Genomic DNA, 27,392 nt, shown 5'->3' with positions numbered 1-27,392 from the left:
CATGAGCTCCACTAAAGGGAATGGTGCAATGTTGCTATACCACGAACAACCTGCAGACAGATGTGGTGCTGTTTCTGAAAGAAAGCTGTTGTGCTTATCTTATCCTGTCCAGCCCCTTTAGGCTCATGCTCAGCATTATCTCTCACAAATGAAAGTGAAAGACGCTTCGGCTGAGACTGTGGTTTCCACTACCTCTTTATGCACTGTGACAAAATGTCTTGTTTACATCTTTTTTGGCGCAGACGGTGTAAAGCAATGAAGATTGCCTCATTCAACGCCCGCAGGTTTGGACTGAAGAAATGCACCGACAGCAAAGTGTTCCCAATCATTACCAAGGTGGGTGCAGGCACTGACAGGCTGAGGGGTCAGTGCTGGCAATGGAGGCCTGATGACAGAGGAAGAGACTGGGTACAGGCAGGGCGGGGCAATGTGCTGCGGGGCAGGATGCCAGGGTGTCAGGCTGGGGGGGAGAAAAGCTGCATAAAAGTTACTATATATGACTAGAGTTGTGCATGCTTTTTTACTCCCTTGAACACATGATGACTACTATCGTCTATGATGAGTATCAAATATTTTATTTGCCAAGTTCTCTCTTATATGATATGGGATTATATGGATATGGCTATTATACAATAAGATCCAATAAGATCTTAGCTACAGCATCTAGAGTTTACAACTTTTTTTTAGACTTCTACATATTATAGCATTAGGCACATTTGTCATTCTGGAAAGCTGAATGGCTTAAAATAATAATATTAATAATAATAATAATTATTATTATTATTATTATTATTATTATTATTATTATTATTATTATTATTTGTATAGCAGATTCCACAGCGCTTTTTTTTTTGTACACAATACAGAGGTTATATTTATATTACATTATACAATAAATTAATAAAAATAACAATAAACTGCTGTAGTGGCAGTTCTATATTGAATTTTATCAGTAACATAGTGTTTTACAAGGACCTTTATTTATTATGGGCTGCTGTAGAACTCTGGAGGACTCTGCTTATGATGTATTACATGACCAGCCCTTTTCTTTTAATTTGAATGTTTAATGCGCCCTGTGGGGGGCGCTGCAGGTATATTAAACACTTGCTGCCAGGTTACCCTGCAGATCACAGAACATTGTCCAAAGCAGAAAACTTAATATGATAACCCCCACCCAGAATATAATATATATAATGTGTCCTCATAGTATAGAAATGTTTTTACTCCATTCAGCATACAATTATATATCATTTAGATTTTTTTCCACAATCTCAAGAAAGCTTTATTGTGGATTTATTTCCTAGTTGTGATAATTTTAAAAAAGGGTTCAACTTTTATATTGTTTTATTATGGGATGATACCTCACGTAAAGATGATACCTCCCATGTACTGTGTACCTTTATCCACCGCTTCCTGTTTCAGATTGTGTTACGTTATGACATCATCGTACTCCTGGAAGTCTTTGATGCAAAGGAGAAAGCAGCAAAAAAACTTGTGGAGCAGTTAAACAGGTGAATGCTGGTAAAACATGTTTTAAGACATGCCCATGGTCTGACTAAGAAACACCCCAAACGGCACCAAAACTCTCACCGTTACAAGAAATTTTAGGGGTATTCCGGGGAAAGTACTTACATTCCCCATGCCATGGAGTTCTCGTAGTGATGCGTAGCACTTCATGTGCTGAGGGTCGGCACATGCCAGTGTGTGTTAAACAGTTTAAAAAAAAACCCTGTATCTAAAGCTATAAAACCTATATCTAAACCTTAAATTTTAGTGGGCTGCCCCTTTCTTGTCAGCTGGTCCTCAACAACTAGCTTAAGACGAGGAAAACACTTAATTCTGTTCCATAATGCCTTCAAAATTTTCCTGGTTGCCCATTGAAAAAGAAAAAGATAGCAGTTTAGCTCTAACTCACTGTTAGATCTTTGACCCTACATGTTATGACCCATAGTTCCTCTTGAGCTTGCTGGTCGCACATGCTCAGTTGAAGCATTAGGAATTATAGGAGGGTGAGCTCTTTGAATATTAAAAATAGGAAAGGATGGGAGCTAGAAACTAATGTGGCTCAGCAGGGAGAGAGCACAATATAAAGCGCACAAAAGGCTGGAGTAATGCTCCATTTATCAAAACTATCCATAAAAAAACATTTAAAAAAAATAAATTGCAACACACATTGTTTGATATATACAATAGCAATGCCAACTAGTACATATACAGTAAAATTAAATATAATAAGGCAGAAACAGTCAAACATAATATAAAATGTAGCATGAAGTCAGCCAGTCTTCAAGCTCCCACAATGCACTTCTCTCTGTTTATAGGACATTTTGAATTTAGCTTTAGATATAAATAGAAAACATCTTTTAACTAAATCCTTTTGTTCCATCATCTAGCGTGTGCAAGGATGGATCCTATACATATGTAATAAGCAAACCCTTGGGAAGAAATGACTACAAGGAGCAATACCTGTTTATCTTCAGGTAAGACACCACAATATTTGCACACAATATCCTCTGGGTTTATCAAGAGTTTTCAACTGCTAAAAAAAAAAAAACTGAACAACTTGAAGTTGGTCTGTTTTTAGATTAGTATGCAAAAGAACACTGCAGAGACACTATCACATGTCTTGACGTCAGTGAACTAACCAGACCTTCCTCCGGGAAGGAACAACCAAGCCAAAGAATGTCTCCAATCAAGGAAACCACCTAAGCAAGGTATCCATCCACAGACAGCTGTTTCGGGGTATTAGCCCCTCATCAGTGTGGAGTAGGACTCTGGCTAGTGGGAGCAATGCCTAGTAAGTGCATGCAAAAGGACTTCAGGGAGATCAACCAGAACACCGCAGAGACATCATGACGTGTCTCCACGTCAGTGTATTTGTCACGGACGCGGCGGCGTCCCGTGCTCCGGGCCGCCGCCGCAACCTCTCCATGCAGCCGCCGGGGTCCATGTGCGGGGATCCAGCGCTGCTACTAGTTCAGCCCCGGGGGGGCGCCTTACCTCGCCCCGCTCCTGTCACCCGCTGTGCCGGCCGGCACGCGCGTCCCCGCCTCCTAGGGCGCGCGCGCGCCGGCTGTCTCACATTTAAAGGGGCAGTCCGTCCCTAATTGGTTGCTGCACATCACACTCTCCTATAAATTCCAGCCCTGCCCCACTACAGGTGTTGGAGCCTCTACATGCTTCCCATAGCGTTTGGCCCAGCTCCCTGTTGTTCCTCACCTCAGTCCTTGTTCCTAGTCCCTGTCCTGAGTCCCGGTTCCTAGTCCCTGTCCGCTGCTTACCCATTGTTCCTGAGTGCTGCCTGCCACCTGCGGTTACTCCTTCAGACCTTTGCCTGCATTACCATCTGCCTACTGCTTCTGCCACGCCTCACCTGCTGTCACTAGCAACCAAGCCAGGGGTAGCGACCTGGGGGCCCCAGCAAGTCCATCCCGCCTTGCGGCGGGCTCTGGTGCGCTCCCTGGTGCGGTTACCACATCGCTAGTGACAGTTCAGTGGATCCACGACTCCAGGCGTTACAGTATTCTAAAACATTGCCCCCTGGGAAATCAAATGTGCAAAAGAACACTGCAGAGACACCATCATGTGTTGTTCCTTCCTGGAAGAAGGTCTGGCTAGTTCACTGACGTCGAGACAGGTGATGGTGTCTCTGCAGTGTTCTTTTGCATATTTGATTTCCCAGGGGGCAGTGTTCTAAGTGTTCTAGAATACACTGACGTGGAGACACGTGATGGTGTCTCTGCGGTGTTCTGGTTGATCTCCCTGAGGTCAACCAGAGTCCTTTTGTTTTCAGATTAGTGACATGATTGACACAATTGGTGCAGGTTGGCGCCAAAGGCATGCAGGAAAAAACTGCCAAATACACTAAAAGGCAAGCAGATAATAAATAAAGCGGGATGGAAACTTATACTACTAATATGGCATCAATGTGAAAAGCAAAGAATTGTCAGGACTGGCAGGCGTAGACAAGACACTAGACAGTGGGCCGTGAAACTGACCCCACCCACTGTCACCTGCCTACTTGCCTCGGTCGACCCTAGGCGGTCTACCACGAAGACAATCCCTATGCTGAATACGTGCAAAACATAAAACGCAGACAGACAAACACAATGCGGAAAGGTCAACTAGCCGAGTCAGAAACCGAACGAGCAACGCAGTACCAAATCAGGAAGAAGCGGGTAGTCAGAGGGCAGGCAAAAGGTCAGAATCCAGGTAAGACAAAATAGAAGAATAGAGCAGAATACAGGGGGAGCTGGGATCAGAACAACTAATAACCAGCAGGGAAATGAGGAGCTGACTGCTTTTTATCCAGGATCAGAGACTAGGTCCAGCAGCTGATTGGAGCCGCCCTGATCCCAGCACCAAGCTCAGCTGAACAGACCTAGCAGTGCAGTAACCCCTGCACTGCCAGAAGTCTAACAGGCAAGGCAGGTGTGGCTGAAAAGTAAAACACAGTTCAGACACAATTCATATGCAAATACAGACAGAAATTCAGCGCTTCCTCGGCCGCCCGGCACAGACCGAGGAGCGCAAAGTCACATTCCTAACAGTACCCCCCCTCTTATGAGGGGCCTCCGGACCCTCTTTCAAAGGACTCGGCTTAGAGGGATTGCGAGCATGGAACTGGCGTATGAGACGAGGAGCATGAATATCTTTGCTCGCCACCCAAGTTCACTCTTCTGGGCCGAACCCCTTCCAATGGATGAGGTATTGGACAGAGTTCTGCACCCGACGAGAGTCCAGAATCTTTTCCACTTCAAACTCAAGATCCCCCTGAATGACCAGAGGGGCAGGGGGAGTAGATGGCAACACCGGAGTAACATACATCTTTAATAAAGATTTGTGAAACACATTATGAATGCGCATGGTTCTTGGCAGTTGTAACCTGAAAGAAACAGGGTTAATGATTTCAGTAATGGCATATGGACCAATATATTTAGGTGCTAGCTTTCCGGACGGAACCCTAAGCTTCAAGTTTTTGGTGGAAAGCCACACCTTGTCACCCACACAATACTCTGGGCCAGATATGCGTCTTTTGTTGGCTTGTCTTTTAGAAGATTCTTGGGCTTTAACCAAGCTCTCAAGAGCTCGAGCCCAGACTGTGCACAGTCTACTATAGGTCTTTTCAGCTGACGGGTTAACAGATTCAGAAGCATGCGCAGATGAATACCTTGGATGAAAACCATAATTACAGAAAAACGGCAACATTTTGATAGATTGATTTTCCCTATTATTGAGGGCAAATTCCGCCAAGGACAAATACTCCTTCCATTTGTCCTGGGCACCAGAAACAAAGCATCTGAGAAATTGTTCCAATGACTGGTTCACTCTTTCAGTCTGCCCATTGCTCTGAGGGTAAAAGGCAGATGAAAATGATAATAAAGTGCCCAATCGACCACAGAACTCCCTCCAGAACTTAGACACAAACTGCACCCCTCTATCAGACACAATGTTCTCTGGCACCCCATGTAGCCGTAGAATATGATTGATAAACAAAGATGCTAAAGTACGTGCATTAGGGAGTTTCTTAAGGGGAATGAGATGGCACATTTTGGAGAATCTATCAACAACAACCCAGATGACAGTCTTTCCTTTTAATGGCGGCAAGTCAGTGATGAAGTCCATTGAAAGGTGGGTCCAAGGTCTCTCAGGTAAAGGTAGAGGATGTAGAAGACCTTCGGGTAATCTGCGAGGGACCTTGGACCTGGCACAGACCTCGCAGGCCTCAACAAACAGTTTAACATCTCTGGCCCAAGTAGGCCACCAATAACAACGTGAGAGCAAATACTTTGTGCCAGCAATGCCCGGGTGACCTACTAATACAGAACAATGGGTCTCTTCAAGAACCCTGAGTCTAAGATTAGGAGGTACAAAGAGTTTCCCATCTGGAGTATTCCTGGGTGCTAGGGACTGTGAGTTTACCACCTGAGCTGCAAGTTCAGGTTGGAGAGTGGCAATGACCACTCCTGGTGTTAAAATAGTCTCAGGTTCTTCCCTGGGGGCACTGCTGACATCAAAGCTGCGAGACAGGGCATCTGCTCGGACATTTTTAGAACCAGGACGAAAGGTAATCTCAAAATTAAACCGAGTAAAGAATAATGCCCACCTGGCTTGCCGGGGGGTAAGGCGTTTAGCCTTGTCCAGGTATAATAGGTTCTTATGGTCAGTTAAAACCTTAATCTTATGCTTAGCCCCTTCAAGAAAATGTCTCCATTCATCAAAGGCCCACTTAATGGCCAGTAGTTCTCTGTTACCGATGTCATAATTACACTCTGTTTTAGAGAATTTTCTTGAAAAGTAGGCTACAGGGCTTAAGTTAGTCAGTGTCACAGGACCCTGTGAGAGAACTGCTCCAACCCCTACCTCCGAAGCATCCACCTCAATGATAAATGGTTGCTCAGGATCAGGCTGAATAAGGATTGGAGCTTCAGAGAAACACCTCTTCAACTGTCCAAATGCCTGTACGGCTTCGGGGGTCCAGTTCACCAGATCTGCCCCTTTTCTGGTCAAATCAGTTAATGGTTTAGCAATGACAGAGAACCCCTTAATAAATTTTCTATAGTAATTGGCAAACCCCAAAAACCGTTGCAGGGCCTTGAGGTTAGTTGGGCGTTCCCATTTCTCAATAGCAGTCACTTTAAGGGGGTCCATACAAAAAGAGTTAGGGGTGATAATATAACCAAGAAAAGAGACTTTCTGGATCCCGAACTGGCACTTGGACAATTTAGCGTAGAGGTGATTCTGTCGGAGTAACTCCAATACCTTACAGACATGACAAACATGAGAGGACCAATCTGGTGAAAAAATTAAGATGTCGTCCAGGTATACTACCAGGAACTGACCAAGATATTTACGAAAGACATCATTTACAAAGTGCTGAAAAACTGCCGGCGCGTTACTTAACCCAAAGGGCATGACTAGGTATTCAAAATACCCTTCAGGGGTATTGAAGGCAGTTTTCCATTCATCCCCTTCTCTTATTCGAATCAGATTGTAGGCCCCACGAAGATCAATCTTGGAGAACCACTGAGCACCCACAATCTGATTAAACAGATCCGGAATAAGAGGAAGGGGGTGCTGGTTCTTTATGGTGATCTTATTAAGTTCACGGTAATCTATGCAGGGTCTAAGTCCACCATCTTTCTTCCCCACAAAAAAGAAACCAGCACCTAATGGAGAGCAAGAGGGACAAATATGACCTTTGCAAAGACTATCCTGGATGTATTCTCGCATGGCCTCCCTCTCGGGTCTGGCCAAATTAAACATTCTCCCCTTAAGATACTTGGACCCTGGAATCAAATCAATAGCACAATCATACGGACGGTGCGGTGGCAGAACTTCCACAGATTTCTCATCAAACACATCGGCAAAGTCAGCTACAAACTCAGGAATCTCTCCCTCCATAGCAGAGCAGTCTGTGACATTTAATGCAATACAGTGAGAAGAACACTTAGAACCCCATTTAATCAACTCCTTAGTGGACCAATCAAATACAGGATTATGTTGTTCCAACCAGGGCAAACCCAAAATTATGTCAGAAGACAAGTTATCCATGACCAGAAAATCAAGAATCTCCTTGTGTACTGACCCAACCTGCACCTCCATAGAAGGAGTAATGTACCTGACTTTACCCTGGGCCAGGGGTGTAAAATCAACACCAGTAATAGTCAACGGACATCTAAGCTAAAGCGGGCATATTCCCAGAGCTGACCAGAATGCAGAGTTAATGAAGTTGGCCGAGGCCCCCGAATCCACATGAGCGTAACCAGAAACAGATTTGTCTCCCAAAAACAAAGAAATAGGCAACATTAATTTGTTTTTCTTTTTAAGAGGTACCTGGGCACCTAAGTGACCCCCTCGATCGTCACTCAGGCGCTGGAGTTTTTCCGGAGGTGGTTCTGGTCTGGAGGTACATTCCCTCACCCGGTGTCCGGCCTGTCCACAGTACAAGCAGAGATTATGTTGTAGGAGGTAAGCCCGTCTAATCTTGGCATCCGCAACCCCGAGTTGCATGGGTTCATCTTGCAATTGGGGAACAGAAGGACTTAACTTAGGAGTAGAAACAGTAGAGGACAGGGTTTTAGAAGATTCAGGGGTGTCTTTTTCTCTGCGTCTGTCTCTGAGTTGTCTGTCCACCCGTATGGCTAATGTCATGGTCCCCTCTAAAGTATCAGGGGTAGAGTACACTACCAATAGATCTTTAAGCTGATCCGACAACCCCATCCGGAACTGGCAACGCAGAGCTGGATCGTTCCAGCCGGATGGTACACACCACTGCCGGAACTCAGCACAATATTCTTTTACAGGTCTCTTACCCTGTCTCAGAGAAGTAAGCTGATGCTCTGCTACTGCAGCCTGGTCTGGGTCATCATATAATAGCCCTAGGGCAGCAAAAAATTGATTCACGGAGGTCAACTCCATGGATCCAGGGGACAATGAAAAAGCCCACTCCTGAGGAGGACCCTGCAAGAGGGACATAATAATGGCCACCCTTTGGTCCTCGCCTCCAGAGGAGCAGGGGCGCAAACGAAAAAACAACTTGCAACCCTCTCTAAATGTTCGGAAACTCCTCCTGTCTCCCTTAAACTTTTTAGGGAGCTGCACAGGAGGTTCTAGAGGTAGAGGGGTGGTCATGGTCACCTGTCGCGGTGCAGTCTCTTGCTCCTGGACGCGCTCAGCAAGGTTCTGAACCAGCGTGTTCAGACCTTGCATCTGGTTAACCAGAGCCTTCATGGCGTCCATGATGCAAGGTGACTGCAAAAAAAAAAAAAATTTTTTTTTTTTTTTTTTTTTTTTTAAAGGCTGGTTATTCTGTCAGGACTGGCAGGCGTAGACAAGACACTAGACAGTGGGCCCTGAAACTGACCCCACCCACTGTCACCTGCCTACTTGCCTCGGTCGACCCTAGGCGGTCGCGGACAACCACGAAGACAATCCCTATGCTGAATACGTGCAAAACATAAAACGCAGACAGACAAACACAATGCGGAAAGGTCAACTAGCCGAGTCAGAAACCGAACGAGCAACGCAGTACCAAATCAGGAAGAAGCGGGTAGTCAGAGGGCAGGCAAAAGGTCAGAATCCAGGTAAGACAAAATAGAAGAATAGAGCAGAATACAGGGGGAGCTGGGATCAGAACAACTAATAACCAGCAGGGAAATGAGGAGCTGACTGCTTTTTATCCAGGATCAGAGACTAGGTCCAGCAGCTGATTGGAGCCGCCCTGATCCCAGCACCAAGCTCAGCTGAACAGACCTAGCAGTGCAGTAACCCCTGCACTGCCAGAAGTCTAACAGGCAAGGCAGGTGTGGCTGAAAAGTAAAACACAGTTCAGACACAATTCATATGCAAATACAGACAGAAATTCAGCGCTTCCTCGGCCGCCCGGCACAGACCGAGGAGCGCAAAGTCACATTCCTAACAAGAATATTATTAAATTTGGGGCAATTGACTCCTGATTATTAATATTGCATTCTGAATCTAAAAGGGGTTGTATGATATTGAGATATATTTTTCAAAAATAGCGCCACTCTTGTATCTGGCTTCTGATGTTGCAGCTCAGCCTCATTCATGTGAATGGAAACAAACTGTACCAGACAAGGTTGGTGCTTGTTTGGAAAGCATAGACTTTTTACTATTTGTATATAACCTCTTCAATTTCAAAATAAAATATTGAGAATGTGCTTTTTTTTCAATTACAGACATATCTGAAATTAACTTTGCAAGCTATTTTAGCTACTGATATAGAGATAAGGGAGGAGATTTATCATACATGGTGTAAAGTGAAACTGTCTCAGTTCCCCCTAGCAACCAATCAGATTCCACCTTTCATTTTCCAAAGAGTCTGTGAGGAATGAAAGGTGGAATCTGATTGGTTGCTAGGGGCAACTGAGCCAGTTTCACTTTACACCATGTTTGATAAATTTCCCCCAAAGTGTATAGTAAAGGTGGTTTCATGGAAAACTGTAGTATGAAAAATTCTGATTTTTTTTTCTAAAAGGTTGCAATGACCCTTGAGCCCTGTATGCCCTTATAGTTTATAAGTAGGTTAGAAGAATCAAACCTGCTGATATGTTCCTATAGCGCACTGGGCAGATGAGATGGTAGCCCTGTCCCCAATGCACCAAAACACCTAATTAACATAGTGATTAAACTCCTAATAGCAAGGAAATGGTGCTAAGGATGACAGTAAGAAACTTACCTTCATCCTCAGCCCCCATGTGCTATAGCAACATATTGGAAAGGTTAGATTCCTCTAATCTGCTGATAGTTTCCCTTTAAGAGGAAAACAGTGTAGTAAGTGAGCAGTGGGCATAGTCCCAATATAAGTGTTTGAGTTGGCTTTACTGTAGAAGCATTTACATACCATAGTCCAACCTGCAAATCCTTATTGCAGAATTAATTTTGTCTATGGCATCTCTATAAATTACCAGTATCACCTGTGTCTCCATTCCAGGGAGGACTTGGTGTCGTTAAAGGAGGTATACCAGTATGAGGATATGCAGAAAGGAGACGAGGATTCCTTTGCACGAGAACCTTTTATTGTCAGATTTGAATCCAAAAAGACAGGTAGGAAAGAAAATCCACCAACCCGTGTGATGTAAGAAGTCAGCTGTTCAAAACCAATAACATAAGATACAAACTGAAGCCAGAATTCCTTTGATCTGGAATCATTTAATATATATTCTGGATTATAAAATGGTTGTAGAAAAGTATCTAAAATATCTAAAAGATATAAGGAAAAAAGACAACAAATGAACATTTACAAAAATTGAAGAAAAAAGAAATTGAGGGAACTCACCACTTGAACGTGCACTGTCTTTATTCCATCTGTGGTATACAAAAGAATCAGCAGGTAAAAGTCATATCGGGCGCGAACGCCAAACACTCATCAGTGATTGCAGTCACAGCTGTATCGCGCACATGTGCGCTTCATCAGGTATGATGAAGCGTGCATGCGCGCGATACAGCTGTGACTGCAATCACTGATGAGTGTGGTTTTACCTGCTGATTCTTTTGTATACAACAGATGGAATAAAGACAGTGCACGTTTAAGTGGTGAGTGCCCTCAATCTCTTTTTTCTTCAATTTTTGTTTACGTATTACTAAGTGTTTTTTTATATGAGGAGCACTTCCTGCAGAGGCATTTTTAGTGCAGAGCTGCTTTGTATGGATCGGAAATGTGGCACTCATAGCCTACTGTGGGCCATACTGTACATCTGTGTGCCTCTTTTCTCACAGATTAATAAAAATGTCTGCCGTTATTCTATTATAATTCCACATTATATTGCAGATCTGTATTAGAAACAAGTGCCAGAGTATTAGATTGTCTGGATTATTAGAGCTAAGTAATTTCATGGAATTAAATTGCTGTTAAATTGATCTCTCCACTTGTATTTGAGTAGATTCCATCAACCTTATCCATGAAAGAACCTCAGAGGAGCAGGCTAGTTAGAGAAAGCCAAGACTTAAAAAAGTAAGCACCTCCAAAGATTGTTCATAGGGTATATAGAGATTTACAGTCCTGTTATAGTGAGAAAGTGTTCATCGAGGCTAATAGGCTTTGCTGTCACTTTTAAAATATAATCCTCTTCCTCTTCCAGCTGTAAAGGATTTCGTCCTCATCCCAGTGCACACTACACCCAAAGACTCCGTCCAGGAGATTGATGAGCTGTATGACGTCTACCTGGATGTTAAGGAAAAGTGGGGGACTCAGGTAATGAACCATTGTGACAGCTGCCATTAGTTATACAGTGCCAGCCTATGACATGAAGTGATGGACTAAGCATCTGGGTGTGTTATTTCACCAGGGGAGATTACAGTTTCTTCATGAATATAAGATTTAAAGGAAATTTACATTTTGTCACCTTGTTAATAACTGAACATTGTATACAATTATGAATTTCTAACAATTTCAAAACATAGCTATTGTGGCTACCATGAAATGGGACAGTAGATACCATAATAAGAAAACGGCCCATATATATCAATCTACGTGATAAAAAAAACGTGTAATTTGCCCATAGCGACCAATCACAGCTTAGTTCTGATATCTTATTGAGCTCTGGTAAAATGAAACCTGAGCTGTGATTGGTTTATATGGGCAAATGACCCCAGTGTTTGTGTCACATGCAGTAGTGAATTATAATAGGGGTGTTTTGGGCGGCAGCCCGGGGCCCTGAGCTCCTGGGGGGCCCATGACCACCCAAAAAGACTTATACTTTCAATGGTGTACTGTCTCCTGGCTACACTTCTGCCATGATTTGCAAAAAATCAATGTTTTTTTATGGCAATTTTGCACAAATCAGGACATCATGACATTATCTGTCCTGTACTATGAACGCCAGGCTAGTGCTTCCATAGTTACAGTGGGGTGGGGGGGCCCAGGCTTGGTGAACAGCCCGGGGCCTATGGTAAAGTTAATCCGCCCCTGGTCACATGGATTGATATCTGGGCCAGTGTTGCAGCTAGTTTTCAGCTATAGCTACTGTAGCCACACACTTTATTGTCCACTAAACACAACAATTTCTACAGGACCAGACATCCATGTAATGTGTATGGGGGCCTTACACAGATGTCGGGGGGATAAGGATCACGCTGTTAGATTTCAACTGCTCAGTCTTTTAGTTCTGATGGAAGATGGGCTACTGCCAGAGAATTGCTTCTTTCACTCCATTTAGAATACATATAAGCTCAACTGAACTGAATGTCCATATGTAGGGTGGTATTAGGAGAGCTAAAAGGGGTAGTGCGGCGGTAAAGAATTATTGACAGAATAACACACATTACAAAGTTATACAACTTTGTAATGTATGTTATGTCTGTGAATGGCCCCCTTCCCCGTGTCCCACCACCCCCACCCGTGTACCTGGAAGTGTGGTGCGCTATACATACCTGTCACGTGCCGACTAGTCTCCGATCTTCAGTCTGCGATGTCGTCTTCGGACGGCCCGGCCCAATCCCTCCGAGCGTCCTGAGTGCCGGCCGCCCTCTTCAGCGTCATCGGCTGCTCAGCCGCGATTGGCTGAGCACCTGATGACGCTGAAGAGGGCGTTCGGCACTCAGGACGCTCGGAGGGATTGGGCCGGGCCGTCCGAAGACGACATCGCAGACTGAAGATCGGAGACGAGTCGGCACGTGACAGGAATGTATAGCACACCACACTTCCAGGTACACGGGTGGAGGTGGTGGGACACGGGAAGGGGGCCATTCACAGACATAACATACATTACAAAGTTGTATAACTTTGTAATGTGTGTTATTCTGTCAATAATTCTTTACCGCCGCACTACCCCTTTAAAGGGGTTATCCAGCAAAAATCTCTTTCTTTCAAATCAACTGGTGTCAAAAAGTTATATAGATTTGTAATTTACTGTTTAAAAATCTCAAGTCTTTCCATGCTGATCAGCTGCTGTATGTCCTACAAGAGGTGGGGTTTTCTTTTGAGTCTGACACAGTACTTGCTGCTGCCACCTCTGTCCGAGACAGGAACTGACCAGAGCAGTAGCAAAAAAACAGAAAACCTTTCCAGCTCTGGACAGTTCCCGTCTCGGACAGAGATGTCAGCAGAGAACACTGTGTCAGACTGAAAAGAAAACACCACTTCCTGCAGGACATACAGCAGCTGATAAGTATGGGAAGACTTGAGATTTTTAAATAGAAATAAATTACAAATCTATATAACTTTCTGACATCAGTTGATTTGAAAGAAAGAGATTTTTTTTTTGAATAACCCCTTTAAGCTCTCCTAATACCACCCTACATATGGATATTCATTTCAGTTGAGCTTATATGTATTCTAAATGGAGTGAAAGAAGCAATTCTCTGGCAGGAGCCCATCTTTCATCAGAGCTAAAAGATTGAGCAGTTGAAATCTAACAGCGTGATCCTTATCCCCCCTACATCTGTGTAAGGCCCCCATACACATTACATGGATGTCTGGTCCTGTAGAAATTGTTGAGTTTAGTGGACAATAAAGTGTGTGGCTACAGTAGCTATAGCTGAAAACTTTCACTGAGAATTTTCGCTGAATAACCCCTTTAGGCCTTGAACTACATGGTGATTTGTGCTGTGACAGCCCTGCTAGGATATATCACAATGATGTATATATTCACATATCCTACTGGTTTATGCTAATAATAACAATAGGAAAACTTTTATTTTTCTCATTACAGAATATCATCCTTCTTGGAGATTTCAATGCAGATGGGTCATATGTCTCAGGCAGAAAAATGAACACAATAAGACTGAGGACTGATAAATGTTTCCATTGGTTAATTTCTGATGACAAAGACACGACAGCCACCAATACTACAGACTGCTCATATGACCGGTATGTGCACATACACGAGAGGATAATACTGTGTGGCCTCTATAGACATTTAGCCATCTGACTACTTAGTTAAAGAGGTTATCCAAAAAATAGGATTAGTCCTTACCGGTAAGCCGGTTTCTTCGAACCTTCACGACGGCACCATGGGAGGAGGAGTTGTACCCTAGGGACAGGAAAAAGCACGAGAGTTTAAAAGCCCCTCCCCTTCCTCCCAGCACCAGTGCCTTTGTAACAGTAATTCTAGCACCACGTGAGTATCATATATCATATACAATACTAGGGAGGGTTACTGGTGCCGTCGTGAAGGTTCGAAGAAACCGGCTTACCGGTAAGGACTAATCCTATTTTCTCTCCTCACCTTCACGACGGCACCATAGGAGTAATACCAACATTTTACCTTAGGGAGGGACTACTGCTTGAAGAACTTTGCGGCCAAATGCCAAGTCTTCGTCGCTTTGTAGTTGCAGCCGATAGTGTCGCATAAATGTATGAGGAGACGACCATGTTGCTGCTTTGCAGATTTGTTCTATCGAAGCAGATGCTCTTTCGGCCCAAGAGGTTGAGACTGATCTCGTGGAATGGGCTCGTATTTTAATTGGAGAAGGAAGGTCTTGAGACTGGTAGGCCTGTGTAATGGCATCTCTGATCCATCTGGCAATAGTACTCTTGGATGACCTTTTTCCCTTATTTTTCCCCTGGAATTGTAGGAAGAGGTTTTCGTCTATTCGCCAAGTTGCAGTTGTCTCAATATATTGTAGGACTGTTCTACGGACGTCTAAGGTATGAAATTTCCTCTCTAGTTGATTTTTTGGATTTGGGCAAAAGGAGGGAAGTATGACGTCTTGGGACCTGTGGAAGTTGGAGACCACCTTAGGTAGGAAGGAGGGATCCGTTTTTAGAACTATACGGTCTTCTGAGATTGTACAGTAAGGTTTCCTTATGGTTAGGGCCTGGATCTCCCCTATTCTCCTGGCAGAGCAGATAGCCACTAAAAGAACTGCCTTCTGGGAGAGGAATTTTAGATTTGCTTCCTCAATAGGTTCGAAGGGAGCCCTTGTTAGTCCTTCCAAAACAACATTTAAATCCCAGGGTGGATGTGTGTTTTTTACTGTAGGATTTATTCTTGTAGCCGCATGAATGAATCTTTTGATCCACCGGTGATTAGCTAGATCTGTATCATAGACTGCTGATAGCGCCGAGACCTGGACTTTTAGTGTAGCTGGTTTGAGGCCTTTAGACAAACCTGCCTGTAGGAAATCCAAGATCTGGGCTATGTTTGGTTCCGCTGGAAACTGGGGAGGAGTCTGACACCATGAGTTAAAGACTTTCCATACCTTTAGGTATATGGAAGCAGTAACCTTCTTCCTACTTTTCATGAGTGTAGAGATCACCGATTCTGATAGTCCTTTACTTCTCAGCATGGACTCTTCAGGATCCATGCGGACAGATGAAATTTTTCTGGTTCCGGATGAACTATTGGACCCTGCATCAGTAGATCTGGGATCTGTGGAAGAAGGATTGGGTCCTCTAACGCTAGAGATTTGAGAAGACCGAACCACCCCCTTCTGGGCCAGAATGGGACGATAAGGATTATTTTCAGACTCTCTTCTCTGATCTTTTGTAGTACCCTTGGGATTAAGAGGATCGGAGGAAACCCATATGCCATCCTGAAGTGCCATCTCTGAGTTAAGGCATCCACTCCTGTAGGATGATCTGCTGGATTTAGAGAGAAAATTTTTTTCACCTTTCGGTTCTGTTTGGTGGCAAATAGATCTATCTGGGGTTGACCCCAACATTCCACTAGTTGTTGGAATAGATTGTCTTTCAGGCACCATTCGCCCGGGTGAACCTTGTTTCTGCTGAGGAAGTCTGCCCGGGTATTTTCTGTCCCCTTTAGGTGTGTTGCTGAAAGGGACAAAAGATTGGTTTCTGCCCAGGAAAATATTTGTTGTGAGATCTTCCATAGTCGGTTGTTCTTGGCGCTCCCCTGATGTCTCAGGTGTGCCACGGTAGTTATATTGTCCGATAGGATGTGTACATGAGCACCCTTCAAGATATTTACAGCTGATGTTAAAGATATCTGAACTGCCTTGAGTTCTCTCAGGTTTGAGGATTGTTTCAGGGTTTCTTGATCCCAGGTACCCTGAAAGAAATGTGTTCCTACCTGGGCCCCCCAACCGGATTGACTTGCGTCTGTTCTCATGATGTATTTTGGTTGAGGACTCCAAGATGTCCCTTTCTCTAGGTTCTGTCTGGAAAGCCACCAGCGGAGAGAAAGTCTGACCTGAGGTGTAAGGAAAAATTTGTTTTCGAGACCTGTGGGTCTTTTGTTCCAGACCTTCAGTATTTGAGATTGTAAGGTCCTGGAGTGAGCCTGGCTCCAAGGCACCGCCGGAATACAGGCTGTCATTGACCCTAAAACGGACATTGCTTCCCGGACTGAGGGGTGTAACTTCCCTTTGAACCTTTGAATTTTCTCCCTTAGGTCTTTTATTTTTTCCTCTGGGAGAAATGACATCTGGAGGTCTGAATCCAGGAGGATCCCTAGGAAGATTTTCCTGGGGGATGGGACTAAGTCCGATTTTTTGTCGTTTATAATCCACCCCAATGTTTGGAGTAGATTGCGAGTATTCTCTAGGTCCCGTTGTATTTTCTCCTGGGACTCCGCTACTATTAGTAGATCGTCCAGATATGCCACTACATTTATGCCCTGTATGTGGAGGAAGGATATTACTTCTGACATAATATTGCTGAATATCCTGGGCGCTGATGATATCCCAAAGGGAAGGGCCCTGAATTGGAAATGGCATAATTTTTTGTTTATCATTATGGCAAATCTTAGGTATTTTTGTGACTGGACATGAATTGGCACATGATAGTATGCATCCTGGAGGTCTAGTGAGACCATCCAGGCATTTTTGGCTATTAATGGAGTGGTGGATTTTATTGACTCCATCTTGAACTTTATATACTTTACGTATTTGTTTAGTGGTTTTAGATTTATTATTAGACGATATGATCCATTCGGCTTTCTCACAAGGAAGAGACTTGAATAATGTCCCGACCCTCTCTCTTCTCGAGGGACCGGGGAAATCACTTTCATTTGGTGGAGTTTCAGAACGCTTGCCACCATCTCTGTTTGTAGGGGACCTGGAGACTGTCGGGATATGACAAATCTTTTTGAAGGGGGATGAGTAAGCTCTATTTGGTAGCCGTCCCTGATGATATTTAAAACCCAGTTGTTTTCTGTGATGATATTCCAGGTTTTTGAGAACTCCGACAGTCTCCCCCCTACTGCACAGAGGTCATTGCTTATCTTGGGAGGGCCGGGGATTGTAAAAAATATTTTTCCCTCTGCCCCCCTTCGGATAGCTCCAACGGCCTCCTTTCCCTTTGCCACGATACGACTCTTGGTATCTAGGTTTCTTAAACTGTTCTTTCTTCTGTGGCGTTTTGTTCTCTGGGATTGCTTTCTTCTTATCTGCACTCTTCTCAATAATTGTGTCGAGGGCAGATCCGAATACGTATTTTCCCTTAAAGGGAATACCACAGAGTTTTGCTTTTGATGTGGGGTCTCCAGTCCAGTTTTTTAACCAGAGAGCCCTACGTGCTGCATTTGTTAGAGCCCCATCTTTCGCGGCGAATCTAACAGACTCTGCCGTGGCATCAGATAGGAAGGCCGTTGCGTCCTTTAATAAGGGAAGAGAGTTTACAATTCTCTCTCTAGAACAGTCACTATTCAGGTGTTCTTCTAATTGGCCTATCCACAAGTGTAATGCTCTTGCCACACAGGTGGATGCGATATTATTTTTGATTGAGTAGGATGTTGTCTCCCAGGATCTCCTAAGTAGGCTCTCTGCCTTCCGGTCCATAGGGTCCTTTAATTGCGAAGAATCCTCAAATGCCAAAAGGGTCTTTTTAGTGACTTTGGCAACTTGTGCATCAATTAAAGGAACTTCTCCCCAATTAGTGGAATCTTCTTCACTAAAGGGAAGACGTCTTTTAATTTCGCCTGGGACCCGTAACCTTCGTTCCGGGTCCGACCACTCGTCTGAAATAAGAGACTGTAGTGTCTCGTGTACCGGAAAGACCAGCTTTTTCCTAGGTTTAAGACCCTGAAACATCTGATCTTTCACTGTGACTTCCTCTTGGATCTCCTCGAATCCCAGAGCACTCCTTACTGCCCTAAGGAGTGGGAGGGTATGGTCAGAGGAAAATAAATATTTCTTGGCTTCCTCTTTGTCTTCAGTTTCGTCAGGCATCAGATCTAGATATTCAGAAATCTGACCAGATTCGCCCGAAGAGGCAGATGAATGCCTTTTACGTTTGGAGGAAGTCATGGATATAGTTGATCCTGAATCTATGGAGCCTGACGCCACGGGATCAGGGTCCATTAATTGAGGTATTATTGGGGTAGTATCCCCCATAGAGGCAGCTGGAGGAGTAGGAAGGACAGCTGGAGGTATGTCCTGGGGCAGGATAATTGGAGGAGGAATAGCCAGAGGCGTAGTAGCTGGTGGAGAAACTACTGGAGTCTTGGCTATGGATGCTGAGATTTCGTCCCTCATCATTTTCCTAATATCTTTGAGGAAGGAGGATCTATCTTTCTTAATAATATCCCCTATGCATCCTGCACATATGTTCTTTTTATAGTTGGATGGGATCTTGCTATTGCATGACACACATTTCTTTGTAGGAGTTACTTTTTTCCCCGCCGATGAGGATGCAGCTGTAGATTCTTTAGTCTCCTAAATAATATGAGAGCCGAGACTCTATGAGAATACACCTCTTACATATATCATATATATATATATATATATATATATATATAGTGCGTTTATCACCCTTGGTGACCCCTGAATGTTATATATATATAGGGTGAACCAGACAGTGAAAAGAACAAAGTAGACCCCTATGCAGAGCTGGCATTGGAAGCGTACTGAGTATGCAGAGATCGGCACACGGAAGCATGACTGAGGGTGGTTACTTACGGTTACCGCCGAGGCAGTCCCTTCTGAAGCGGAGGAATCCATCTCCATAGAAGACGATCCGAACCGCTCGCGCCATCCTTTTGAATGATGGCGCCGGACCCGGAAGTGCAGCTTCCGGCGTGTGCGTGTCACCTGCGTGGTCCGGCGTGACGACGTGACGTCATGACGTACTTCCGGAAGGATTACGGCCTACCTCCGGAGGCCGCCAGACCACGTTGCAGTAGGAGAGTAGTCCCCCCTCCGGGTTACCTCGCGCTGCCGGAACTCCTGGGGCCCGTGCCGCCCGCGCGAGTTCCAATCTGGAGCGAGGTCTCGATGAGACGACGGATCCATTTGGTAAGGGGATGGGGGAGGAAGGAGACCTAAGCCCCGATCGACCCCTGCCCCTTTTTGTTCCTCTTCTTGGGGGATCTCTTCTCACCTTCACTCGGATCCCCCCCTCTCGTGTCTGCCCTAGCAGGACAGGAAAAAGCACTGGTGCTGGGAGGAAGGGGAGGGGCTTTAAACCTCTCGTGCTTTTTCCTGTCCCTAGGGTACAACTCCTCCTCCCATGGTGCCGTCGTGAAGGTGAGGAGAGAAACATGGCCACTTTCTTCCAGAGACAGTACCTCTCTTGTCTCCAGTTCAGGTGTGGTTTGCAATTAAAGGGGTTATCCAGCGCTACAAAAACATGGCCTCTTTCCTACAGAGACAGCCCCACTCTTGTATCCAGTTGGGCGGGGTTTTGCTGCTCAGTTCCATTAAAGTGAATGGAGCTTAATTGCAAACCGCACCTGAACTGGAGACAAGCGTTGTGTTGTCTCTGAAAGAAAGTGGCACTGGCATAACCCCTTTTGTGGCACTGGATAACCCCTTTAAGCTCCATTCACTATAATGGAACTAAGGGTACAATTACACAAAGTGATTATTGCCCTACTTGGCCGATTACCGGCCGTTCCAGCTGATAATCGCTTCATGAAATAGTTCATGTTGTAAAATAATGATTAGCCGACATCATGCTGGTTTACAACAGGAACCAAAATCCTGATGCTGATAGCGACTATCAGCTGGCTGTGGCTATTATTACATCAAAAGATGTCTGAGATTGTCGGACAGATTTTTTCAGCCAAAGTCAGGAACGGACTATAAACAGAGAACAGGTCATAAAGATAAGACTCAGATTTCTCCTCTTTTCAAATCCATTCCTGGCTTTGGCTGAAAAAATCTATAAAATAATCTGTCAGACATCTGTTGGTGTAATAGGGCCTTTAATGCCCCCCTGAATAGCCAGTAACTCATAGTCACTGTGTACCTGAAATGGTACCCAAAGGGATCGTTTAAGCTACCTAGTCACAAGTGATTGTAATAGGGAAAAATGACTGCAATAAATGCTCTTATATTCATTTTTCCCTATCTTTAGGATAGTTGTACATGATGATTTGATGCAACATATTGTCCCTGACTCAGCCAAGCCCTTCAATTTCCAGCAAGACTACAAACTGACAGATGAGGAGGTGAGCCGAGATTTCTGGACTAAATGTTTTTTTTAAGCTTTTACACACAGTTTTATACAATATAATTTATGTAATAAATATAAATCCTCACACAGAGCAAGATAAATGATAAACATAAACCACACACATATACCACTGTATATATACCATAAGCATACACCAATGTAAACCTCCTTAATCTCATTGGTATCTTGAAGCACCCCCACCTCCACTTCTTATACCTCTATTGTTATTCCTCCTGAAAACATGAATAAATTGATGCTTGGGCGTTACTATTCCTCTTGTCACTAGGGTCACAATCTGATATTTGCCAATAAGTATTTGGTGCTATATTGACAGGCCTCAATAATGGGAATGGTAACACCCCGTTGTCATACAGTTTCAGGAGGAATTGTAGACTGGTAGACTATTAATATTTCACGTGAATAAAAGTACCTACTAAAACAGCCAAGGCAGATTTGGGTTGAAGGCTAGGGCGATATAACTATGAAATGTGGTTGGGAGAAGTAATTGTGGTAAATTCGATTTATAACCTCTACTTCCATCTGTTTGCAGACGCTGGCAGTAAGCGATCACTACCCAGTAGAAGTGGAGTTGATGTCAGGAAAAGGAAAGAAGAAATAAGGGCAGCAGTCAGATATCATCACATTTCTTATTACTCCTAACAATTTTCGTTGCACTCCAGGGTCATACTTTTTTTTTTTTTTTGCAAACTTGACAACTTTGCCAGGCTTGTTTTTTTGCAGGAAAAAAAATATTTTATATTGGTGCCATTTTTGGATTCATGTAACTTAGTGATTAACTTTTATTAACCCTTTTGGGGAGAAATGTCATTTCTTCTTTTATATTAAATGTTCGCTATTCAGCATGCAGTAAACATAAATATATTCTCTGGGCCATTACAATTATTTCCTTTAGCTTGGTATTGTTCTGCTGTAGGGGATCCAGTATAGGTCTATCCTTTATTGTGTATGACGCAATCATGTTTAGCAACATTAACCTGCCTGCTGAGCTTCCTTGGCTTTCACAGTCTAGAGATCTCAAAGGGATATTACTGGGGGAGGGGGTTGCTGTAACTCTAAAAGCCAATGGAGGTCCAACAAGCTAAATGAGTGTACCCAATACTGTGGTCACCCAGGTCCCCACCTAGATCAGCAAGTGGCCAAGGACCGGAGTGGCGGTATGTGGCCACCAGCGATGGAGCGGGGGAGGTAAGGACATGTTATTTCTTTTATCCTCCCCAGCACTTGCTAAAAAAAAAAAGGCTGGACGGACTTCTCATTTAAGTCTTGTTGCACTGCAATCTTCTAAAACCCTGTTCATATAATGCACTCAAAATTATGCAGGTTTTCAAACTATTTTATTATTGCATGTTTTACTCCAATAACTTCAAAAACCATAGAAGGGAAAACTACAATCAAAGTAGAGACTATGTTAACACCACACCAATGTAATGGTCCTTCATTTCCTTGTTAAAATTTTGTATAAATTAGTTGTGGAAATAAATAACTCGCCTCAGTGATGCTCGATAACTTACATTTAGGGTCAGTTCAAACGTACAGACTCGCAGGGTAAATCTCGCTGCGAGTCTGTCAGGTCCTGGCAGTTCACTGTCACTACATACTCGCAGCTGTCTGAACGACCGCTGCGTGTATGCAATTCTGCCGGCCCCTTAACCCCTTCTGCTGCTGCTCGGCTCCCGCTCTGTGTACATTAACTCTTCTCGCTGCACGGGGTCCCGGCGTACTGCTCTCTCGCCCGGCCAATCAGTGTGTTGCCCACTGATTGGCCGGGTCGGAGAGCAGTACGCCGGGACCCCGTGCAGCGAGGAGAGGTAATGTATACAGAGCGGGAGTCGGGCGGCACCAGAAGTGGTTAAGGGGCCGGCAGAAGTACATACACGCAGCGGTCGTTCAGACCGCTGCGAGTATGTAGTGACAGTGAACTGCCAGGACCTGCCAGACTCGCAGTGAGATTTACGCTGCGAGTCTGTACGTGTGAACTGACCCTTAAACATATTTCTATGGGACAGAGGTCACAGGAGACATTTCTTATTTACTTTTTCTTTAATGTTGGTTCTGACATTAAATGTCACTGCAATAAAAAGAAAATTAAAAAAAAAAAAAAACTTTATTAACATTGTACACAAAAACGTACAAGAGCTCCACTGAGCAGAGCAGCTCCTTCTGGGCGGTCCTCAGGATGCATATCAGTACACAGTCTTGTATACAAGGAGATCACTTCTTTCCAGATTTCTTTATTCCACCTCCAGCTACAGAAGACAAAAATAAACGAAATAAAGAACTTGTTGTCATAATTATTATAAGCGCTAACCACGGTGCATGGAGGTCTTCTGTCACAGACATATGTCTGGAGTATGTCTAGACATCAAATAGAAGGATGCAATGATGCCACTAAAAAGGAACACTGTGGCATCCATTGGTCAGCTGAATACACTAAACGCCAGCTCCTGACTATTACTGATGTGTACACAGCTCTGGTAGACCAGGACATGGAAGTAGGAAGTAATGTATTCACTACTGAGTCTGCCTGTGCCCTAATAAATGTATTACCTACAGTACCGCAGTGATCTCTGTGAGGGGCAGTATTTCACCCCTTCCCACTGCAGCCATTTTCACTTTACTTTTTCCACCTTGCTTTCTATGATCAATGATGTTTAGAATTTTCTATTAGACAACAGTTCATATGAATAATGGTCGCGCTACATTTCAGACGGTCACGCTACGTATTCCTCCTTTCTCAAGCTTTAGAGCGTAACCAGCAGGATGTGAAGATGGAGCCCATATAATGCATCTTCACTCATGGGTGTTACTACATGCTTTGTAAAGGTTTGAAAATAATAAAGATAATAATCTTATTATTATTATTATTCATAATATTTGTCTAATGGTTGCGGCATACTACCATTGGCAGACACCTTTAGCTACACACCTAAATGTCACTACATTATATCAATACGAACTTACTTAAAGGGCCCTTCTGGGAGGCTTTACTTTTCATTTCCTCCAGCTTCTTCTGATCATCTTTCTGTTTCTGCTTAAATGCGAGATCTTCCTAAATGGTAGAAATAAGAGGAATGTCATTTATTACAAGTTAAGACTGTCAAATGAAGAGTTTTACAACTTTCTACCGGACCATTTACAGGTCTTCAACCTCTGGATGTGAACCATGAATATTTTCATTCCCTTACAATAAAGATCTTTTAGGGTGCGTTCACACCTACAGGATCTGCAGCAGATTTGATGCTGTGTTCAGTTATTTAAATGAAATCTGCTGCAGAAAATCAGCTGCAGATCCTGTAGGTGTGAACGCACCATTAAACAGACTAGCTGCAATTTTTACAATCAATGAGTTTTATGTACATATACACTTAGGGTATAAACCCACACACCGTATACGCAGCAAATACGCAGCAGTTGTAATGGTGAAGATTTGATGCTATGTTCAGTTATTTAGATCTAATCTGCTGCGTATTTGTTGCGTATCGCAGTAGTAAATACGCTGCATATACGGTGTGTGGGTTTATACCCTAATGGACAATTTGCAGGGACTATGTGATCACAATACAGCTTAACCCATTAGAGAATCATCTGACACATGGGGGGGGGGGGAGGGGTTTTGTAACCTCTATTCACATAAGGAATGGACAACAACCAACCAATACAGATGGGCGCTGTGCTGAGCACTGTATTTTTCCCTGCTGAGTAGCCTGAACTGAGAAAAACCAGCATTCAAACTGACGGGCATACAATGAACACAAGTATGGGAATAGTACAATATCAAACTTTTAATTAGAGATGAGCGAACCTCGAGCATGCTAGAGTCGATCCGAACTTTCGGCATTTGATTAGCGGTGGCTGCTGAAGTTGGATAAAGCCCTAAGGCTTTGTGGAAAACATGGATATAGTCATTGGCTGTAACCATGTTTTCCAGACAACCTTAGAGCTTTATCCAAGTTCAGCAGCCCCAGCTAATCAAATAGCGAACGTTCGGGTTCGGATGGACTCAAACCCGGTTTGCTCATCTCTACTCTTTATAAATGACAATAACATCACCAGCCCCATTAGGGATGCCTACGATAAGAGCTTTTTGTACCCTCCAACACAGCTCCCCAAATGCTGCAAATCCACAATGTTCAACATTAGAATGTAACTGTCAGGGTATGATGGGAGTCCTGCAGCAGCTGGCCGTGGGGAGCTGTGGGACGGGCTGCCCAGATGCTCTTTAGATTGTCCAGGTAGACCACAGAAGAGAGGGGTGCCATGCTGCTGCCACTCCTATAATACAGTGTGACCTGTGACGGCCAGCAGACCGCCACTATCGTTATCAGTATTTTGGTTCATGCAGAAAGGCAACGATTAGCTGACATCGTGCATGTTGGTTGGTCGTTACCTTTCTGAGTTATTACACAAAACCATTATCGGCCGAGTACAGCTGACAATCGCTTCATGTAAAATAGGGCCCTATTACACTAACAGATTATCTGACAGATTTTTTTTGAGCCAAAGCCAGGAATGGACTATAAACAGGGGACAGGTCATAAAGGAAAGACTGAGATTTCTTCTCTTTTCAAATCCATTCCTGGCTTTGTCTTAAAAAAAAAAAAATCTGTTAGATAATCTGTTGGTTTAATAGTGCCCTTACTCTGCAGCTTGAGTAGCCTTCCATAGATTTAAAGAGCATATGGAAACAACTGAGGGACCTTCTCTGGATACCCCTCACATAGAGAGCCACCCTAGTAGACCCCTATGGATAAAGAACAATTGTACCATTGTCTTTACTCCTCTTTCTTCACACAATAGGTTGACCATGCATCCTCCAATGGAGACTGACATGAGAAATGTGCATACAACTGTCTCATTCTAACAATCGGTGGGGAAGGCTGGTATAATACCATCAATGTCTGTGAGATATCCCCTTAAAGGGGTTATCCAGTGCTACAAAAACATGGCTACTTTTCCCCCTACTGTTGTCTCCAGTTCAGGTGTGGTTTTCAATTAAAGTGACTGTACCACCAGACCCAGGCTGAAGCACTGGAGGCGGTCCGACTCACCCTTAGTGGGAGGAAACCCCTGCCCCTCTATGATAGGGTTCCATTGATTATAATGGAGTCACGTCATAGAGGAGCTGGGGTTTCTTCCCACTAAGGGTGGGTCGGCCCGCCTCCAGTGCTTCAGCCTGGGTCTGGTGGTACAGTCACTTTAAGCTCCAGTTACTTCAATGGAACAGTTTTAAAACCCCACCCAATCTGGAGACAACAGTAGGGGGAAAGTGACCATGTTTTTGTAGCGCTGGATAACCCCTTTAAAGAGAATCTCCATCTAAAGAGGAATCAAAAATTATCTGAATGATAGGGCTCTCTGGTTGCTAAGCATACAATGCCTTACAACCAGCCTGTTACACAGAGCAATCAGGCTAGATTGGATTCCTAGAGTCCTGTTCTAGCACAGGTAGGAGTGCAGCCAGAGGAGGAGGACCCCTTTACACAAGGCACTTTCTACAACATAACAAATGAATACCCCATCTCCAAAGCATAAATGTGACCAATTCCATCATGGCTGCAGTTACCTCATCTAGGTCTTTGCCTGTTTTCTTAGGCTGCTTTAAGGGCTTCTTTTTACCACCTGGAAAATAGAAAAAAGAAAACATCGTCACCACCTGTAGACAAACACAAGAATGGAGATGGCCATCACTGGTCCCAATAACCGGATAGTCACAGAGGAAACCTTAGATATTTAAAGGGGTACTCCGGGCTGGGGCCATTTTTATTGTACGGCCAGGGAGGGGGTGGATATAGAAGGCGCCTGTCACTTACCTTACCAGCGCCGGGTCCCTGTTCTCCCGTCGGGCTGCTGCTTCCTGGTCTGAGTTGCGGCTTGAGATATGACGTCTCAAGGCAGCTCAGCCATTCAGCGGCCGAGGTAGGGTGGTATGTGACCGGCGCCTTCTATATCCACGCCATCCCCGGCCGTACAATAAAAATGACGGGGTACCCCTTTAAGGGACAGGTAATCCACCAATCAGAGATCAGCTTACACTTTACGCTCAATAAGCAGTAATCCCATAGGTGACTATAAGCAGATTACTTGTTCCAGAAGCTTCTACAACTGGGATCCCGGGAATCCGATTACCAGTATGCGTTTTTAGCTTCGAATACAAGCTCTGCTGGGAGTTGTAGTCCCACATCACCCGTCTACTTCAGAGTGGGGATATTAAGGGTTAATTATGCCATAGCTGAGCGTCCAATGACAGAGCAGGGACAACATAAAGATGGCAGGCTTAGCAGCCGCGATGGCGTCCCCCTCCCATAGGCGGCTCCCAGCCAGGATGGCACCGGATCCCGCCGTACACTGTTTGAATCACCAACCTTCTCTGCCAGACATCTCTGCGGCTACTGGTAGACGAGGACCCCGCGCTGCACCGGAAGTGGCGACTAACGGACTGCCTGACTCCTACGACTTCCGGCTTAGCGCACGCTAATGCTATAGAACGGGCCCTTCCCTGCGGCGGATGTAGCTGTCTAACTCATTGCCTGCTCTGAAGACTTTATTCCTT

At 44.3% G+C, this 27,392-nt stretch overlaps 2 protein-coding genes across 2 annotated transcripts; one reads left to right on the top strand and one right to left on the bottom strand.

The window, feature by feature from the left end:
• The first annotated feature begins 219 nt into the window (after positions 1-219).
• Positions 220-21,529, top strand: LOC138789901 (deoxyribonuclease gamma-like). Its single transcript, XM_069968768.1, has 8 exons — positions 220-336; positions 1,423-1,511; positions 2,394-2,480; positions 10,457-10,569; positions 11,604-11,716; positions 14,175-14,332; positions 20,723-20,816; positions 21,372-21,529. Exons 1-8 carry the CDS (start codon positions 256-258, stop codon positions 21,438-21,440), a joined length of 804 nt encoding a protein of 267 aa, XP_069824869.1. The 5' UTR covers positions 220-255; the 3' UTR covers positions 21,441-21,529.
• A 1,334-nt stretch (positions 21,530-22,863) lies between these two features.
• Positions 22,864-27,111, bottom strand: TMA7 (translation machinery associated 7 homolog). The gene is made up of 4 exons (XM_069966869.1): positions 26,969-27,111; positions 26,406-26,461; positions 23,804-23,891; positions 22,864-23,088 (listed from the first exon to the last, which is right to left on the bottom strand). The coding sequence occupies exons 1-4, from the start codon at positions 27,021-27,023 to the stop codon at positions 23,054-23,056; spliced, it is 234 nt and encodes a 77-aa protein (XP_069822970.1). The 5' UTR covers positions 27,024-27,111; the 3' UTR covers positions 22,864-23,053.
• Between the last annotated feature and the right edge of the window lie 281 nt (positions 27,112-27,392).

This window comes from Dendropsophus ebraccatus, chromosome 4, assembly GCF_027789765.1.
Source record: "Dendropsophus ebraccatus isolate aDenEbr1 chromosome 4, aDenEbr1.pat, whole genome shotgun sequence".
Taxonomy (NCBI): Eukaryota; Metazoa; Chordata; class Amphibia; order Anura; family Hylidae; genus Dendropsophus; species Dendropsophus ebraccatus.
The sequence above is the reverse complement of the archived record's forward strand: the minus strand, read 5'-3'. Positions and strand labels throughout refer to the sequence as shown.

What these genes read in the sequence shown, in the direction of transcription:
- TMA7 (XM_069966869.1), bottom strand. Translation starts at nt 27,023, where the DNA reads ATGTGGGACTACAACTCCCAGCAGAGCTTGTATTCGAAGCTAAAAACG. An exon ending in CAGGCAAAGACCTAGATGAG is followed by an intron (nt 23,892 to 26,405) that starts GTAACTGCAGCC and finishes TCTACCATTTAG; the next exon opens with GAAGATCTCGCATTTAAGCA. An exon ending in CTCCCAGAAGGGCCCTTTAA is followed by an intron (nt 23,089 to 23,803) that starts GTAAGTTCGTAT and finishes TGTCTTCTGTAG; the next exon opens with CTGGAGGTGGAATAAAGAAA.
- LOC138789901 (XM_069968768.1), top strand. Translation starts at nt 256, where the DNA reads ATGAAGATTGCCTCATTCAACGCCCGCAGGTTTGGACTGAAGAAATGC. An exon ending in TGTTCCCAATCATTACCAAG is followed by an intron (nt 337 to 1,422) that starts GTGGGTGCAGGC and finishes TTCCTGTTTCAG; the next exon opens with ATTGTGTTACGTTATGACAT. An exon ending in ACAGACTGCTCATATGACCG is followed by an intron (nt 14,333 to 20,722) that starts GTATGTGCACAT and finishes CCCTATCTTTAG; the next exon opens with GATAGTTGTACATGATGATT.